This window comes from Genypterus blacodes, unplaced genomic scaffold, assembly GCF_046128005.1.
Source record: "Genypterus blacodes isolate CSIRO-AG114 ecotype Tasmania unplaced genomic scaffold, CSIRO-AGI_Gbla_v1 ptg000112l_1, whole genome shotgun sequence".
Taxonomy (NCBI): Eukaryota; Metazoa; Chordata; class Actinopteri; order Ophidiiformes; family Ophidiidae; genus Genypterus; species Genypterus blacodes.
In genome coordinates, this window is record NW_027466916.1 from 2,370,682 (window position 1) to 2,388,800 (window position 18,119).

The following is an 18,119-nucleotide window of genomic DNA, read 5'->3' on the forward strand; positions in this document are numbered from 1 at the left end:
GAACAGAATGAAGTGAAAAAGTTCACTTGAAGGTGCACTGGAGCTTGCACTTTAGTGCACTCAAGCAAAGTCCCCCAATGGTCATCTTTTTTTCCTCACCTACCTCCCACCTCCCTTTTTCTCATTTTTTAAATTTTTCTATTCTCTCGTTCTTTTCCATCACCTCCATTTTCTCCATTTTCTATTCTCTCCTTCATTTTATTCACCTCCATTTTCTCAATTTCCTATTCTCTTGTTCATTTTCTTCACCTCCCTTTTTTCATTTTTTCATTTTTCTATTCTCTTGTTCATTTTCTTCACCTCCATTTTCTCCATATCCTATTCTCTTGTTCATTTTCTTCACCTCCATTTTCTCCACTTCCTATTCTCTCGTTCGTTTTCTTCACCTCCCTTATCTAATTTTTCCGTTTTTCTACTCTCGTTCATTTTCTTCACCTCCATTTTCTCCATTTTCTATTCTCTTGTTCATTTTCTTCACCTCCATGTTCTCCTTTTTCTCCTTAACGTGTTGTATTGTGTTATTGCTACATTTCTATTTCTCTTTCTTTAAGTTTTACTGCCTCCTATCTTTTATTGTTCTACCCAGCTTTTCATGCTGGGTAGAACAGACAAACGCCCACTCAAGTGCTATTCCTTCTCCGAATGAAACCACACAAAAGAAAAACAATCTGACAAATCATTTCCAGAGCACAGCACCATGCTGCATGCGCCTTCTGCTATATTATGACTTGTCAATTTAATCACTTTTTCTTTAAACCACCTGATAATAACATTCATTCAACAGTCATTCCACTGTAGAATACGACAGGAAGCCCACACCAAACTCAAGTCTTTGCTGGAGTCAATCTGGGTGTCTTGCTCTGCTGTTTGCCAAAATGTCTCATATTTGGTTTCTGTGCTCCAAAAGGGACTTGGTGTTACCAAATTATACAAATTTGGAATAGACCATATCTGGATATCTTGGTCAGAAAGAGAGAAAAAGCTAATACTAGGACAAGACATGGGCATTTATCAGGTCGAGTTGTCTTTGTGTGCGTGTGCATGTATATGTCGACATTATTCAAGCAGTAATAATGATTTTGATGTTTTTTTTGTAATGGAACATTGCAGATGATCCTACAGTCTACAAATAATCAGTCATCATTTTCTAGCCTTTCTGTAAAATGCTTGCAGTTTTGCATTGTGATGCACCTGATGAGGGCAGCGACTCAGTCTGTGAAGATGATCTCAGCAAGGGAAGACATGTTCTTCATGCTTTATGATGCAGCAGAGTAAACAGAGTGAAGCAGTCACCTCCAGACATTTTTATTTGGTACCGATAAGATTATCAGGTGCTTGTGTGTTAGTGCCAATAGTTATCTTGCTAACTAAAAGCACAAAATGCCCTGAATATATTACATGCATAGTAATGTGCCCATATTATAAAGTGTGCTTTAGAATAATGAAAACCTAGAGCCAATTTGTGTCTCCAATGCACACTGTACGTAGTGCCACTGTGTTTGTGCTCAGAATAATGTTGAATAATATTTGGTACACTGACTTCATGAGTTAAGCATCTGTCTACCTTTATAATTAGCAGGTTATGTGTTTACAATAACTATAAATGTGACCTGTACAGTGCATTGCAATGATTTTAAATATAAATCAATAGACTAGAATAGAATAGCTCATCCTATCATTCAGCAGTGTAGGCTGTCACTGTAGCGGTCACTGGCAGTTGGCACTATGGCCTCATGGTGGAGCTGTGAGACTGTGAAGTCTCAGTCCAAGCACTTTTCTCTCTGTAGAACACGATGAAGCTGCAGAGGCCTTGTGCATGTTCAGCACGTGGCAGCCATGGCTGAAATATTTGTCCCATTTGTCTGTAGGCGTTTGATGTCCATAAACTTGCAGATGTTGCTTGAGTTCAGTTTTAAAGGGCTTGTCCCTGTTTGTGTGCAGTCTTTGGAGAGTACAGCAACCTGCTGAGTCATTTAAACAATCGTCCCTTAAAGTAACACACTCCACAATGGTCCGACATGCACCATTTCCTAATGATGAATAAACTGTAGATAATTGGTTATGACCTACATTTTACATAAACAAAATGAGCAAGTTCTCATGTTTTGAGAAAATAAGATGAGATAATCATGCAGTACAAAAACAAAAATGACCCCTTAGTGGGTAGCAGGCTGTATATTCTCTCTGAAATGATGAAATCTTCCATGTGACATGAACACAGCATTATGACGTCCTGTAACACTTGTTGGTCCACAAGCAGTAGTGCCTCCACCACCACATGGACCCATGGCACTGGAAACCTTCAGAAAGTACACCATCGTTGGATGCAATTAGACATGTTGCATTTCTGTGACCGTACAAAAATAAATCCTGAAATTCCTCATGTTTATAACATGACTGATGGTTCTTAAACCTCCCAGCTTTTCACACAATTGCAATAGAGTGGTAGAGCCTCAAAAAGTCAGAGCTTGAAATCTGTCAGATGTGGACTAAATTTGTCAAGGCTTCAGTTAGAGCCATGCAACTGGAAAAGCCAATGTGTCTTATCCTCCCTGCCCTCTTGTACCATAAGGCCAAAGTACTGTTGTTGAAACGAAACATTAATTCTCAACAAAGACATTTTGATGAGACATGCAATGGTGCATTGTCAATGCTACATTAAGCCCTTATGCCAGATTTTGGAATGTAATGAAGCATGGATAATACCATCAAATCAGTTCTGTAGTCGGACTTCATTATGAGGAAACAGACCGAGATTTTAGTCGATTGTGTTTGTCGGTGAAGTGACAAGTTTATGTGCTTTTATAACAAACACAAATAATAGAAATTTCAAGGATATAAAACAAGATTAGTTAAAGTTCTAAAAAAAAATGGTCTTCTGCTCTCTTTATTGCTGGCTGTTCTGAATACAGAGGCATAAGCACAATGTTTCTGTGTAAATCGATGTGCATCTTTGATCTTCTATATAATCAAGTACTGTATGTTGTCTTTGATTCGGGATGAGCCTGAAATCACCAAAGTGAATTGGACTTTTGAAATGACTCTCACACTATTGAATGTTTACATTTGGGCCGAATCACTCCTAAAATGCTGCATCAGTGAAACAATATTGTTCAAATACCAGAGACTTGCTTTAAAATCCCAGAAATGTACAAAGCAAGATAAAACCTTCAATCATCTAAGGTGGACACAACACCCTTAGCAACCAGTCCGCCAGGTAAATGGACGAGCAGGCAGCCCTAATCTGAATGTGTTTGTACTGCAACACTGCATGCCGTGCGGTGTTAGCTGAGGTTCCCTTTGCTTTCGTCTTCTCTCCACTTGGGGAGTTGACCCCAGCAGGCCAACTGTCGCACGCCCAGATTGGCAATAGTCCACAGGGACGCATCTGACGACCTCCAGCAGCACAGCAGCCCTGTCCAGCACACCTCCACCGCTCTGGTCCGTGATGTGAATGTCGCCCTGCAGCCCAGGCTGTGTCAGGATGACTGCATCAGGCCTGTCAGGCGCTTTCCTGTCAATGACTTTCCCTAGAATTACAATGAAAACACCTCATTACTGGACTGAGATGCTGAAATCCCACTCAAGTAGTATATTAGACACATTGAGCCTTAATAGACCATGGGTACAAATGCAAAAGCCACAGGAGTGAGCCAGTCAGTGTGGTTTGTGATGTGGTTAAAACCCCAGCGGCAAAAACAAACTTACCACACTGCGGGTGAACTTCTCCAAGGAGGTGCGGCGACCCTGTTCAGTGTCTGCTGGCAGCTGTTTTAGGAGGGGTAGGGGGGAGCAAGGTGGGGGGGGGTCACGTAAGGATGTTGATGAGGGAGGTTCAGAGTGATGATGTCGTTAGTGAGGAGAAGGGGTGGAGCATTGCAAAACAAAAAGGGGGCCGAGAACAGCATGGAGGTCGCATTTTAGGAAATGGAGTGAGATGGATGATGGGTGGAGGAAAGGCGGCCATTTTAGTATCTGTTATATACCTGTAGGTTAGGTTTCTACTTACGACTGCTGTCCTACTTGTCGTCCCAATTGTCAAGATTGCATACTGAACTAACGATGCAATGTTGTTAACTCTGTTTCCTCCTGTGTGGAACTACTGTAATGGCTCACAAATGCTTCTCAATGACAGACTGAATACCGGATAAGATCACTAATCGTATCGTATAATGGAACAACCTTCTCTCTCCCATGTTGGTATTAGTCAGACGGCATTCATCACATTGTGGTGTGCGAGCGTTTTAGTCATGACCGCAGACGTACAGCAGACAGAAGCATTAAGACGTCTCGGTGTGGTGTGAAATGCTGCTTACCTTCTTTCTGGCAAGCAGGAGGTCTTGGTAGATGTTGGACCGAAGGAAGCGTGCATAGCTGTCACTTTTCATCAGCTTGAATATGTGCTCCTGGTACGGGGAGGAAAGGAAAACCAAATGTATGAAAGCACCTAAACACAAGAGTCCTACGAGACAGACCTGAGTAATGCCCCGTCACATCGACAGCCCAAACACACAAATTGAGCCACCGCTCCATTATTCGCCTCATTAGACCCTGGCGCACACACACAAACTTATCCCTTCTCCTGCTCTCCTTTGTCTTCCTAGTCCACCTTACAGCAAACTGATATCTACATCTTTTCCTGTGGTAAACAAACACATTTGCCCACCTGAGCGTCCTCAAAGCTGTATCGTCCAGGATCTTTGAGGTTCTGGCTCGTGCGCTCGTAGCTGTGAGAGTCCAGGTTGATGGAGCTCGGCGCGCCCTCGGCCAGAAACTCCTGCCAGATCTCCTGAGCCCTGGTGGGGACTTCCTGTAAGGGCCGCCGCTTCAGATCCTGCACTGCCAGCCAGAACCTAGAGAAGCATCACACCCCATCTTTATTTTGTAGAAGACACACATTCCCGACTTCTATAATCAGTTTGTCAAATCCATAAAAAAGACCAAGGCCTCACCGCAAGTTTTCAGAGCTGAACTCCGACTCCAGGAACTTGAGGAACTGGTCTCGTCCTGCCGGGTCCTTCAGCGCCTCCTCCAGAGAGAAGCCCCATTTCTTTACACGCTGCTGGCTGGGGTCACGACTGCTCAGAATGGAATGGAACAAAAATCTGTTGTTTACAAACAATAGGCAGCTTCAAAGGATTTGAACTTTAGCCGTCACTCACACTGCTTGTAACTTGATTTATTCACTACAGAAACTATTCAGACATGTTTCACCTTCAGGCTTCATTCTTTCAGGTTGTCTTAAGTATTTTCCACATATTTCATGGTTTTTCAGATGGTGCTGGTTTAAAATGCTTCCCAATTTAAAGAAATAGTTCTTGTTCTTGAGAATGAAATGAATTTCTAGTAACATCTGTTGTTATACATATGATATGGGATACAAACAGATGGAGCTGCTTCCATTTTAGGCCAGTATAGTAGGCTACATCTGTACATTTGAACATACACCCGCCATTGTTTTGTTCATTGTCTTTAACACCGGTGTAATTTACTAAAAACGTCACTAGATGGCGCATTGGTGTGGATGTGGATTCTGTAAGGAGAGCGACGTTAACCCTTCGTCCTCCTCTTATTCAGCCACAGGTATGGTAATTTGTGAATGTATTATGTTGAAATTCGATCTAGACATAATGGAAAAGCAGCATTAAAGCTTTGGGGGACTGTTTTTGCATTTTAGACACGAGTTTTGGAGCCCATTGTCCAGTAGCCACGTGCTTCCATCGGCTCATTAAGTTGCCTTGGTAGTGTGTTGGTCACTTGTAAAATGGCGGCGCTACGTCATGTGGTTATGCAAAGGATGTTTTAAAAATGTAAACATGGTGAAATAAATAATAAATGTGAGAGTGCTGGGTAAATGTGTAATTTATTGTAATTTATGTGGAATGTATTTTAATTAATTTAGCGTCAGTTGTACTTAATTTGTACATTATTTTCGGCGTGAATGTTTTATATTTGTATCATTGTGGTTACATAAATGGTCCAGTGAATTCTGAATGTGTTGATTGGAACTGAATAATTGTAAAGCACTCTAAATTTGAAGGTCTTCAGAAAATGCATAACATTTAGATTCTGAAATGAATGAGCTGCGCCCGGAGCAAAAGGTTTACCCTTTTCCTCGCCTTACTGATTCCTAGGTCTGGTGCCAACAACAACAACAACAACACATTTTCTCAGGACCCGAGGCGTCCACTCTCCCCTTGACCTTGGCATCATCCGCCCACTGTCCGTACCCCAGCATGCCCAACATCCCACAGCGGCCTCACCTCGCCTCCAAATCCCAGAAGGAAGCGTCATCGCCGATCCAGGGGTTTGCGGTTTCGGCGGGCGACACAAAGGAGTCATACTCCATAAACTGCTCGGTGTAGGCCATCAGGCTGTCGGCCACTTTGGATACTTTCATGCAGTGTCTGTCCAGCTGGATGTTCAGGAAGGTAATCTGACAGGGAGAGAGAGAGAGAGTTAGGTCAAGGTTAAATAAGGTCATGGCTCGATTGTCAGAGTATTGCTGTCGTTATGGTGACGGCCGAGTTACCTCCTTCTGAATATCCTCTTTGGTGGTCTTCCTGGCCGGCTGGGAGGAGATGTGGACGGGGCTCGGCTGGCTCTGGCTCTCGTCTGGTACCCCATACACCGACTGGAGGGGGGAGAGCAAAGGTTCAGCCTAATGCTATCAGCCTAATGCTGATGAAAAACCTCAACTACAGTGTCCAACAAGGAAGGAAAACACAAACATGAAGGGAAATGAACTGATATTGATAACATTACTGTGTGTGTGTGTGTGTGTGTGTGTGTGTGTGTGTGTGTGTGTGTGTGTGTGTGTGTAATGAAATCTATTCTGGTGTCTGAGACCTGCTCACCTTCTTCACCCGGTGTGGGTTCCTCTCTCTTCGGCACTTGCGGATGTCCATCTCTGTAGTGTTGACACAGCCTGGCTGTGAGAGGGAGAGAGTGTGTGATGTGTGTTTGTTTCTTGAACAGATAACAATGATTCACAAAGCTTTGTCTGTGTCTGACCTGCTCACACAACGCAGCAAGGCTTCTCCATTTATATTTGTCACAGTCATATGCTTCTATGCAAATCTAAGTAGCGATAACAAATCAGTGTGTGGAGCAAAATCAGGTGTTTCTCTTTTTGATTCATCTGACTGTAGCCGGGTGTCCAATGACTTTTATTTTGCGCCTTTTGAAGTTGCAAATTGGAAAATGTGTTCTGCAAATATAAAAAATGCAAATATAAAAAATGCAGCAAAAGCTTTATTGTTTGTGATGTCGATAAGCTTTCATTCACAAGAAGGTGGCTCCATGTTTGCCAGGTTTGTGTTTATCACAAGACCAGACAGTAAGCAAGTGAAATGAGGCGTCTAATTCCTCTTAATTGTATTTAATTACCTCCTGTACTTTCTGTATATGTGTGTGCAGCGTGGAAACAGCAGGAAATCCTCACATAACTAACGTCGGTTAATGGAAACACTGTGGATTCACATGTCGACTCTCTCTCTCTTTCCCCCTTCAGCCTTCCTTTAGTCACGACTCACCACTGGTCGGTGGACATCCCAGAACGCCCTCTCCTGGCTGTCCAGGATCTTCCTCTCTGCCTTGTCTTTCTTCCTGTCGATCCTGGACACAGATATCAGGTCAAACCTCAACACACATTCACCAACTAGCCGACCAGCCCTCACCAAACAAATCTGGTTTTGCAGATGGTGTGCCCAAACTCTTACATAACTGAGATGCACTGATTGGCTCTTGTTTGTCAGAACACTGATCGATCTCTGGCCTGGGTTACACATCATGACCAATAAAAGGTCTGAGGCAGCTTTACTTTTAAATGATCAGGTGGGATTAATGTTGTGCTTACACATGCCAACCACCAGGTGGGAGTCTTACAAAGAGAATCGTGTGTGTCACAAGGAAATGTCCACAAAGGAACACTTGGCATATGCAATATACATGATGGCTGATTTGAAGCAAAGGCACCAAACATAGTTCATGAGAACAGCATGAATGACTTAACTACAACTTAATTTCTTGCTCTAGGAAATAACATTCAAATCATGCATACAGCTAAAGGTTAGTGTGTGTGTGCGTGTGTGTATGACCATGTGAATATGTATAAACCTGACCTGATCAACCCACGGCTGCAGGTCAGAGATTGTGCATGTACAGAATCACACACTCACTTGACTTGAGCCTCAGCTTGCATGAAGATAAATTCCCACTTCCTGGCGAAAGCCCTCTGCAGCCTGGCAAGGTTCTCCTGGAGGAACCAAGCAGAGGCAGCATTTCAGGGAGCGTGATATTTGAATTTAAGGCCTTTAACGTGATTTAAAGTCATTCCATTAGGACATTTCTGAGGTTAGACCAGGGGAGGATAATTCCCTAACAAAAGGTCAAGACTCACATACACACACTGCCTGGCATTGTTAAAGTTTTCTTGTCAAAGATTGGTGACCTCGTTACAAAGCTGCGGGTAGCAACCAGCAGCGATGTAACAGTGCGAGCGATGAGGCCTGGAGACATAAAGTGACCCGAATAGCAGAGGAGGGAAAGTCCACTGGAGCGTCACTGCAGAGTGATGTTAAAATGTTAAAGTGCTGTAGATGGCTGAGAGTGGATAAACAAATCAAAAGAGATCTGCATTAAAGTAACGACTCTCCTGAGACCGTATTGATCTGCTGATACCAAATTGGCCCATCAATAATTAAGTTTACATTTTGGGACCGGTAAACACTGCGTCGTGCTCGACCAAACAACGTTTAGACAGGCTGTAGTGCGCTAACAGCTTTTTGCAGGGGATGATTGATTTTGGCGTTTTATTGCTGCATTTTTTCATTTTTCTTCAGTGAAGTAAAGTTGTATATCACGGCTTGTTTGCACAGTGACGAGAAGGAAGTAGGGAGTCTTCCTGGCAAACTGCTAAAGCAAATGACAAGGTACTTACAGCCTCGTAGTCGGCCAGCTCCAGCCTGGCCTTGTTCTGCATGGTTCGCTTGCACAGGTAAATGGCTGCAGAAGAAGAACACATGTTATGATAACAGTATTAATATGCATGTCATACATACAGTACATCAGCACTTTGCACGACACATCTGCAAGAGGGTAAACACGAAATAATTCAAAAATCAAGTATAACAACAAAGAGGCTTTTGCAGATGCTGTTGTAGTTTAGGAGTAAAAAAACGAATGTGACAGAATGCGTTTCGTATGGGTGCCCTTGCTATTTTTACCCCCTAATACCACTAGATGTCAGTAAAGAAACAAAACTTTAATTCCTTCCCACAGGATTCACTTAGGTAAGTTACTGTGGATCGATGCGGTCTGGGGGTCGACGACAAATAAACTATACACACTGCGTCTCCGTCATAGAGGAGACGTAGAGGTGAAATGGTGTTCGGGAAATGGGAATCTCACCGTAATCTGTGTTCTCAGGCTCCCAACAGTTTGAAGGCCAGAAGTATGGAGACTGATGGGGGACAAAGCAGAAGTATTTGTTCATTTACTTTGCAAGAACCATTTTTATACGCTACATTCGTCCGTAAAGTCAAGAGAACACTGGTGGTTTGATGATGATCCACGATGTCCACACGATTCTCTCTATCCATACTTAATTGTCTATTCTATTGCAACTGATATTACCAATTCAAAGTTCATTCCCATGGTCTATTAATAATGGAACGCTCACATCTATCATGCATTTATAGTGGACAGAATTAGAGCGCGTATTTCATTTCCACTATTACTCAAAATTATAATTAGCCCGACACTGATGAATGTGATTTATTTGAGTGCGAGTGTCATGAGTCCTATTAATGAGGAGCCATGCTGGTTTATAATTCATCATTTTCTGATCTGTACCGTAAGATTTCACCGCTGCAATCAATACTCACACACAACAAAAGGCAGCTGTCATTCAATGAGGGGCTTCTACCTGTATCGTTTCTATTTATAGACGCCTGCCTGGTGCACAACGTTCCCCTGTCACAGCAATTACGTTTCAAAATGCATCGTGGACTCTTCTTTTAGAAGGTTGTGATGACGTGGGGAACGTTACATCACAGCGACATCAGAGAGAATATTTTTAGCTCCAGCCTGAATGAGCAGTTGTGACACACTCTGGCCTCCCGGCAACGCAGCCACAATAACGGCTTTTAATCTTGAGCAACAGAGGTGTGGATAAATGGATTGCGAGGTAGATCGAGGGTGGGGGGAAGAGGAGGAGGAGGAGGGGGGAAAAGCACCAAAGGGGGGAGGGGGCTGAATGAGGGGGGTGGGGTTTGGTCTGTCTACTGTAGCTGGATTGAGAGACGGCCCAGTCACAGTGATGAGTCATCACAGAGGTCGTAGCTTCCTGTCTAGATCCACGGCGGATCAGATGGAACGAAGCAAAAGCGCTCCTGTGAAGGTTTCTCCCCTGTAGACGCCCCACCTCCTGCTCCGACACGGCGTCCAGCAGGGATATACAGTGTCGACCTTGGTAGGGTGACTAATAGGCTTAAGAGGGATTGCTTTTATTAGCATCATGCAATAAATACATCCCTCTGATAAACTACCACCATCTTATCATTCTGTATCGGCTCATCAAAGGCCCTACAAGCACAGACCCTCTGTTTGTCTGTGTGTGTGTTTGTGTGTACCTGAAAGCGATAAAGGGTTCCGTCATCTTTCAGCGTCAGCACGTGGTCAGAAATGGGGAAGATGTAGCCATGGGCGGCAACTAGACTTCCAAGGTGGATGGCCTCAGCTGTGGACAGGAGACAGATGGGGGAGAGGAGGGGGAAGTTGAAATTGGCCTCTTCAACAATTGAGTTCTATTGAACAAAGATGGAGAGATTTCTCAGCAGGCATACCTGGATCGTCAATGCAGAGGTTTTTCATCAGCCACTGAACAATGTCCGCTCCTGGCATTCAGAGAGGGACATTGGTTAAAACCGTGACGCGCAATCGTTCCTACAAAAGCTGCAATCTGCAAACATAAATGAGTTTTGACGCCGTCTTTGTGACTCCTCTCCTGTCGAACATCGCTGGTCTGTACACCATACGACACAATGTGACAGTTTGGTTTGCAGCCCTTTCTCTCTCTCTCTGTCTCTGTCTCTCTGTCTCTGTCAGCATTTGGCCAGTGTTTGTGTGCGGCAGAGGCTGAGGGAGGAAGCGAGGCCATCGAGGCCGAGGAGGCTCGAGGAGGAGTGACTCAGTCCCCCCCCCAACCCCCATCCCACGCCGCTGACTCACAAGCTTGTGGACACGAACAGATTTCATATGCATGAAGAAGATGCATGTATATATACACTGGGGGAAAACACAAAAGAGCGAGAGAAGCTTTCCTGTAATGTGACGAACGCAGCATCACATATTGGCAAAGGCGTCTTCTGCTAACAACCGTCTCAGCAGCAGTTTAAATACGGTATAACAAGGCCGGATTTGCTTTTGTTCATTGTGCGAGACAACATAGCATACAAACACACACATGAGAAGCACACAACAGCAGCACAGTCCAACACACACATACACACAGTAACTTTTACCTACCTGACACCACACTCGGGATCTTGGAGAGGAAGCTTTTGACCGTCCGGATGGCCACGCCTCCTGCTTTCTCATCTTGTATTCGTGTGACGATGTCTTCAATCTGCAAAAAGACCAGAATGATGTTTTAAATGATGATGATGATGTTTATGACATGCAGCTCAGCGTGCCGTCGCTAACGTGAAGTACGATGTGGGAAGGACCGCACATGCATCAGGTGCCTTTAACATTTACACAAAGAAAGACACCGACGCTCCAAACTCCAAAACTGAACATTTTATGTATAAGATCTGAGGATCATTGAGTAAATCTGAACCTGCAGAAGAAAATACAAGGATTTTAAATAATTGTTATCACAAAATATTGCAAGTTATCACTAGAACACACTCGATTGTAAGTCCAGGGAACACACACAATGCAGGAGGTTAATGTGTTTTGCACATTAGGTTGATTTATGAGGCCGGTCAGGGAGGTTTGGCCCGTTTTAAAAAAGGCTGACAGAGCTCTGCCCCCAGAGGCCGAGGTAAACACGGCACCTGTGACTCAGCCAGAACCCCGAGCACATCGCACACCGGCGTCCTAAGACCTAAACAAGCACACACACACACAGGCAGACACAGAAGAACATATGGCGGCCGAATAATCTGTGGTCGTAGCCTACGTATATAAGCAGAAGCAGTCGGGTCAGGTATTGATGTGATCCAGCTTAGCCGGTGCTCTCATGGCCCGATGGCGTCTCCCACCAAAAATCAATCTGCATAAAAAAGAGCCTGATTTAGCACACTTAGCTGTATTATCAGGAGCCATATAGCAGCTATGGCTGTTGTTGGCGCCTATTAAATTCTTTATGGCTCCCTAAGCTTCTGCCTAGTAAAGTAAGCACAGTTAAGATAAACACACGCACGCGCGCACACACACACACACACACAGTAGCCCTCGCTTGACACACTCCACACTTGTGCCGTTTTTACAGTTGACTTCAGTAAAATACCACAACCGTGAGATAGGCAGCACTTGAAAGCATCACGCCGCGCTCCACTTGGTGCCATTCTCGCACATTTCTGGACCCTCTTCCCTCCCACCGTCACTCCCTTCATCCATCATTTACATACAGCAGTTCTCCATGTCAGCTCCGTCCCTTCTTCACGCAGGGCCGCACGTGTTTATGCGTTTGCTTGTTATTCTCGCATGTTAATGTTCTTTTGATATTCCATCTGTTATCTGATGCAAATGCAAATTCACTGACCCACATAGAAACGGCATCAGTTTTTATGTATGTCAGCTTGCACATGATGATACACAGTTTTACATCTACACACACACACAAACACACAGACACACTGCACCAGTCACACTCAGCCAATGGCGATGCCGGATTTGTACTAGTGCAATCTGCTTGCATACCTTCCAGTTGCTGCGTGTGTGTTCATGTGTGAACCTTTTTCTTCAGGCTCCAGCAGTTGTTTCTTTTTCCTTATTTATCGAAGAAAAATCCACCACTTGCCTGTTTATTTGCCGGCATGACTTTGGGATCTTTAATCCACTTTCCTCTCATATATATTTTGTATATACTCTCATATAATACGGCCGTATAGCTTTAAATTGAGGATAGTTATGTGATGTTGTGCTTCATCAGAGGATAATGGGCCAGAAGGACAAGAAGCGGCGAGTGAAGCGTCTTTACTCCAGCAGCATCACAGTGAGAGGTAATCATCCTGCCTGGCAATGCATTAAATGCATGATTCACACAGCCTCTCCATAAATATCCAGCAAAAAAACCTGTATATGGATTGAATAATAGATATAATGCAGAGAAGAGAGGGGGAGAGAACCACATCGCAAGACAATTACAAATTTCTCACCGTAAGCTTGAGAGAGTGTCTTGGCATGAATTATTGAACATCCACTATGGAGAATTACGGCCTCAACTCTGTTGATGAATCTCACAGGAGGGAGGGTGTGTGTGTGTGTATGTGTTTGATAGAGAAAGACAGGGTGGGAGAGAGGGAGAGAGCAACACACAGCATCTGCCCTGTATGTTTTAAACAGAGCCTTGGTATTTTCAGGCCTGCTCTCGCCTACATGCGAGCCAAAATGTTGAACATGAACACAACAGATTAGCACAGAAACAGTCCAATCTTCCCTTTGAAGACAAAGACCTTGTCCAAAAACAAAGCTTTGAAATCAGCTTCACTCCATCCAGCAGCGCAGGACTCCACGTGTCCACACACACACACACACATCCCCCCAATCCCCCCACGGGACACAACAACACGGAGAGGATTAAGTCCTTTTGTTCCGGTGTAATAATGGACTGTGGACTGTGTAGCCACGTAGAAACAGAACTCATTATCTCTCTATAGGATGACAGCAAACAAGAAGTCCTTGGCACAGCCGTGGCGAGCCTGCGTGGTATCTCCTGCCTGGAGGAGCTAATGGTGTTTGCAGCTTGGTGTGGAGGGTCTTTGAGAGCCCCACGTTGCTGCTAGGCTGCGATAAGAGCACTTTGCCCCTCACCACCAAGCTCTATAAATGATTATCAGGAGACCCCTCATGTATCTTGTCACTGTATAGTTACATTTGCAGTATGTGTGTATGTTCCTATCGATGTATGGCTGTGAGTACATGTGCATGTGCATGTGTACAGTATGTGGGGCCGCTTGTCCCGTTCTATCTTTCTGTAAGGGACATGCAGGGCAAAGGTTTGGGAACAACTGAGTACAAGTACACAATACAAATTAAGGAATACATTCACTTAAATACTGGACATCAGTACAAATTTAAGGTACATTCCCCTTTTGTACTACACTTTACTATTTTACTATATACCAGTGGGAAATGTACTTTTTTACTGAACTACATTTATCTGTCAGCTGCAGATTTTAATTGTTCATTTATCCTAAAATTCTACATTGCTACAAAATGCTGCTACATTCTGACTCTATTTTGGTTTATTCATAGTGAGGTTTTTAAAAGGAGAGAGATTTGAAGAAGGAAGTCCTAATGCTGTTGAAAAATAAATAAATATAGAGGACTAAAGTCGAAATATTTCAAGAATACAAATTTTGTTCATCTGAAGTTTCAAAGGGTATAAATGCCACAGTGAGAATGTATTTGACTATAAAGACTTAAGCACATTTTTTAATTGAGAAAACTACTTTGATACATCAGTTAAAAAAAAAAACGCAGCAGCTAAATACGTTTTACTGAAGTATTTTCTACTAGTAGTTGAATTTTACTTCTGGATACTTTATGCAACACTGAACATGTTTGACAGTAGAGGTAGTGATTCCCCCTGTGAGTAAAGAACGGATTTTCCTGGGCTCAAAAGTTTCCTCCATTAGGATGTAATGAGGGGTTCAGCAATTATACAAAAAGTTCCATCCTGTAGCTTTAAAGAAGGAAAATGAGTGTTGATCAACCATCAAAGCTTTTCTTATCCAGAATGAAAGGGCTCTAAAATTCCCTCCTCCAACTAACTGAAGCACGAAAATGGCTGAAGAGACGCTATTAAAAACCATCCCATCCCATCTTCAGAAATGAGACCACTGTCTGCTGAAAGATGGATCAGACGGTAATGGGACCATTAATGATTCAGCACTCATCAGTTGACGTAGAGACACTTCATCATTGATGAAAGACATTTTGGGTCTGTGAGAAAAAATGTCCAAAAAGACGAATGTCTGACCTAGTTTGGAAAGTGCAAGCGTCTTCTCTGGCAAAATGGCCAATTCATGGGCTGGAGAGTATAAAAGAAGCTGTACGTAGAAAATGGTGAAACTTCTGTGGAAAGTACACACAGCCTGTCTCACAATACTTCACACAGTACTTTGACCTCTACGCCATACTGGGTGCATAATTAAGTGAGCTCCAGCTGGTGTGCCGTGCCCGGGGGAAGGAGGTGAGAATAAGTCCTGCTGGAGAGAGACCCCTCCTCCCCCTCTGCCTGTGTTCCATCCCAACACTCTTTGCGTGCCAAGTCATGATGAAGGGAGCTGCGTGATTCTCCGGCGATCTGACACAAAGGGGAGAGACGGCGACAGGCCGTGCAAAGGAGCGACGAGATGGGCTGGAAAAGCCCCGTCGTCCAATGACAGAGCTCGGAAAGTTACACTGATCTGCCGACGTGTGAATCAATCACATTTGCACATAAGCAGGCACACGCTGACACATACTGACAGAGGTCAAACACACACTCATACCTATGCACATTCACACCTTTCTGCACATGAATATTTATTTCACAGCTCTTGGCCAATCTAATAATTTCCATAACCAATTTGCCTGCTAGGTCTAACATGGCATTCCAGTGGAGCAACAACAATAACAAACAAATAGTTTTGAAAGAGACACGGTTGCCCATTCATTTCTTCTCCAAATTGCCGTCTCCATAGGAATGCCCTCAAGGTAGAGCCTTCGCTTTCTTTTTTGTGTGATGAAACATCAGTTGCTGCAGCTAAAAAAGGCTTATACACTCCAGTGAAGCCATTTTCCTTTTGTCCAATGCCTTTCACATGTAATCCCCATAAACATTAGCAGCGCCGGATTGTAAACGCACTAAAGTTAATTGTTCATACGTGGAGGAAACAAATCCTAATCACTCAAATCCGGTTTCTCCCTGGGCGGAAATCATTTAGAGAGAAGCCTGCTGGGGCTTAAACATGCGGGTGAGAACATCTGGCCAAGTGCCTCTTTAGGTTTGTGTTTCAAAGAAATCATTGAAAGCGACGATTGTTAACATTTGTTGTGTTAAAAATATTACAATTTTACATTGACTGATTTAGGTTTGTTATTTGGATTTAGTCTTGGTGGGTACTGAAAATAACTTTCACATCGATTTGTTTGGACGTGTGAACGAGTGACATCACTTTATCTGCGATAGTTGAAAATCCTTCACCTTTCAGTCAGGAGGTAAAAAGAAAAGAACAAGCAAAACTAGGGATTATCACTTTAAATCATAATTTAAGGTACATTATGTCATCAAAGCTAAGCCGTCTTTTGAGACTTTGGCCAGCCTAAACACAACAGAAAGCCCGTCCTCACACTGCAGCCCAGAGGTACAGCTTTGAAGAGTCCAATTAGCCGCCGCCTGATTGCTCACCAGCTGGATGCACCTCTGGGACCCACACTGAGATCAGAACTGTCCACTCGTGATTCTGCTGCCTCATTTTGAACCAATCAGGACCATACGTTGGCACAAAAAGTGTTGATGAGGATGTTTGTCACTTGTTTGGGCCGGTTGACAAAGTCTTCATATGGTTGCCGACATGGGTGTGATGAAGACATTTCGGAGATGGGATGGGTCCGTGCTGGCTTGTGTGTCTGTGGGTGTCTACTCAAGAGTCTCCATCTCCATGGCAACACAAAGACGAAGTGGAACTAAGCAATTAAAAGTTTGTCAAGTTCTGGACCAGCTTGTATAGCCACCCAGCTTGTCTGAATTACAATTACAGATCAGGCTCGTCAGAGGGAAGGGATAATCTTGTCTTCAGTGCTTTGCAACTTTATTAAAGAAAAAAAGAGGAATTAACAAGCTTTCTTTATGCTCCACTAAATCAAAGCTTTGGTTTTGGGAACTATGTATAAAATTCTTGTAAGATGGAGACAGTTGTTCTGCTGAATTGTGCAGCAGGACAAAGACGGCTTTACCCAGGAGGAGGTATGCACACCAACACACCACAGTGACTCACCGGGTCACTTTCTGTCGACGAGACTCGAGGAGGACAGAAAAACATCATCTCTGCTCTTATAAACGTCTGTTGTTAGACACTCTACGGGTTGCTATGGGCTCGAGTGCAGGAAAAACAAGGCCCTGCTCCGGCGAATAGATTAGTCGCTCTACAACGAAGTGCTCCGTACAGATACAGGGTCTACTTTTAAAAGGACAGCGTCTGAAAAGAAGGGCACTCATGAAGGGCATCGGCAATCTCACATCTGACAGGTTCCTTTTTATAGGCTTTCGCTCCGTCGTGCTTGAGATTGCTTGCCATTTCATGTCAAACATCGGCGAGAACTCAAAGGGCACATCGTCAGAGCTCATACCTCCGCCAAGGCCGAGACAAAAAGTATATTTTTCAAATAATATTTCGACCAGCTATGGACAAACAGTCACATTTTTCTAGCTACAGCTGTTCATATCAATGTAGCAATATTCTGCTATTTACTAAAGGATGATAATTCCAGTCAAAACATTAGACTGTAGCTGCAATCCATCTCATACCATCATTAAAATGATGCTAAAGAAAAGTTGTTTACTCGACATAAAATATGGTCTACAATTAATTCAATGACTTCTTCCCAGTGCCACCAAGGTTTTCGTAACATTGCTTAAGCCGCAAAACAAACAGGTGCAGGAGAAAGGTTTTACCACCTTGGTAGAGGTAAAACCCCCGATTTGCTCCAGAGGGAAAATCACAATCACCTGCAGGAAAGCTCTGCCTTAGAAGTCCTTTGCTCTAAGGTGTTACGGGAAAGCATCAACACAAAGAGTGTGACGCTTCCAGCAAACACGCTTCACAACACCTGAATTTTGAGTGCCAGTGGGACTGTGAAGCTTCAGATGCTAATGAGGTTTTCTTACCTCGCTGTAATTA

General features: G+C 43.6%; 1 protein-coding gene across 2 annotated transcripts in view; it reads right to left on the reverse strand.

The window, feature by feature from the left end:
• Window positions 1-3,479: 3,479 nt before the first annotated feature.
• LOC143009620 (regulator of G-protein signaling 6-like) overlaps window positions 3,480-18,119 on the reverse strand; it is a 30,130-nt gene continuing 15,490 nt past the window's right edge. The window contains exons 2-16 of one of the 2 annotated variants that reach the window (XM_076161668.1): window positions 11,530-11,629; window positions 10,848-10,898; window positions 10,635-10,741; window positions 9,412-9,463; window positions 8,942-9,006; window positions 8,181-8,257; window positions 7,536-7,617; window positions 6,858-6,932; window positions 6,533-6,634; window positions 6,264-6,436; window positions 4,953-5,078; window positions 4,667-4,853; window positions 4,317-4,406; window positions 3,709-3,768; window positions 3,480-3,530 (exon numbers count right to left, since the gene is read on the reverse strand). In XM_076161668.1, the coding sequence (XP_076017783.1) occupies window positions 3,480-3,530; window positions 3,709-3,768; window positions 4,317-4,406; window positions 4,667-4,853; window positions 4,953-5,078; window positions 6,264-6,436; window positions 6,533-6,634; window positions 6,858-6,932; window positions 7,536-7,617; window positions 8,181-8,257; window positions 8,942-9,006; window positions 9,412-9,463; window positions 10,635-10,741; window positions 10,848-10,898; window positions 11,530-11,629 (1,398 nt within the window). Of the gene's footprint in view, window positions 3,531-3,708; window positions 3,769-4,312; window positions 4,407-4,666; window positions 4,854-4,952; window positions 5,079-6,263; window positions 6,437-6,532; window positions 6,635-6,857; window positions 6,933-7,535; window positions 7,618-8,180; window positions 8,258-8,941; window positions 9,007-9,411; window positions 9,464-10,634; window positions 10,742-10,847; window positions 10,899-11,529; window positions 11,630-18,119 lie in introns of both variants that reach the window. The other variant, XM_076161669.1, reaches the window with a different exon arrangement.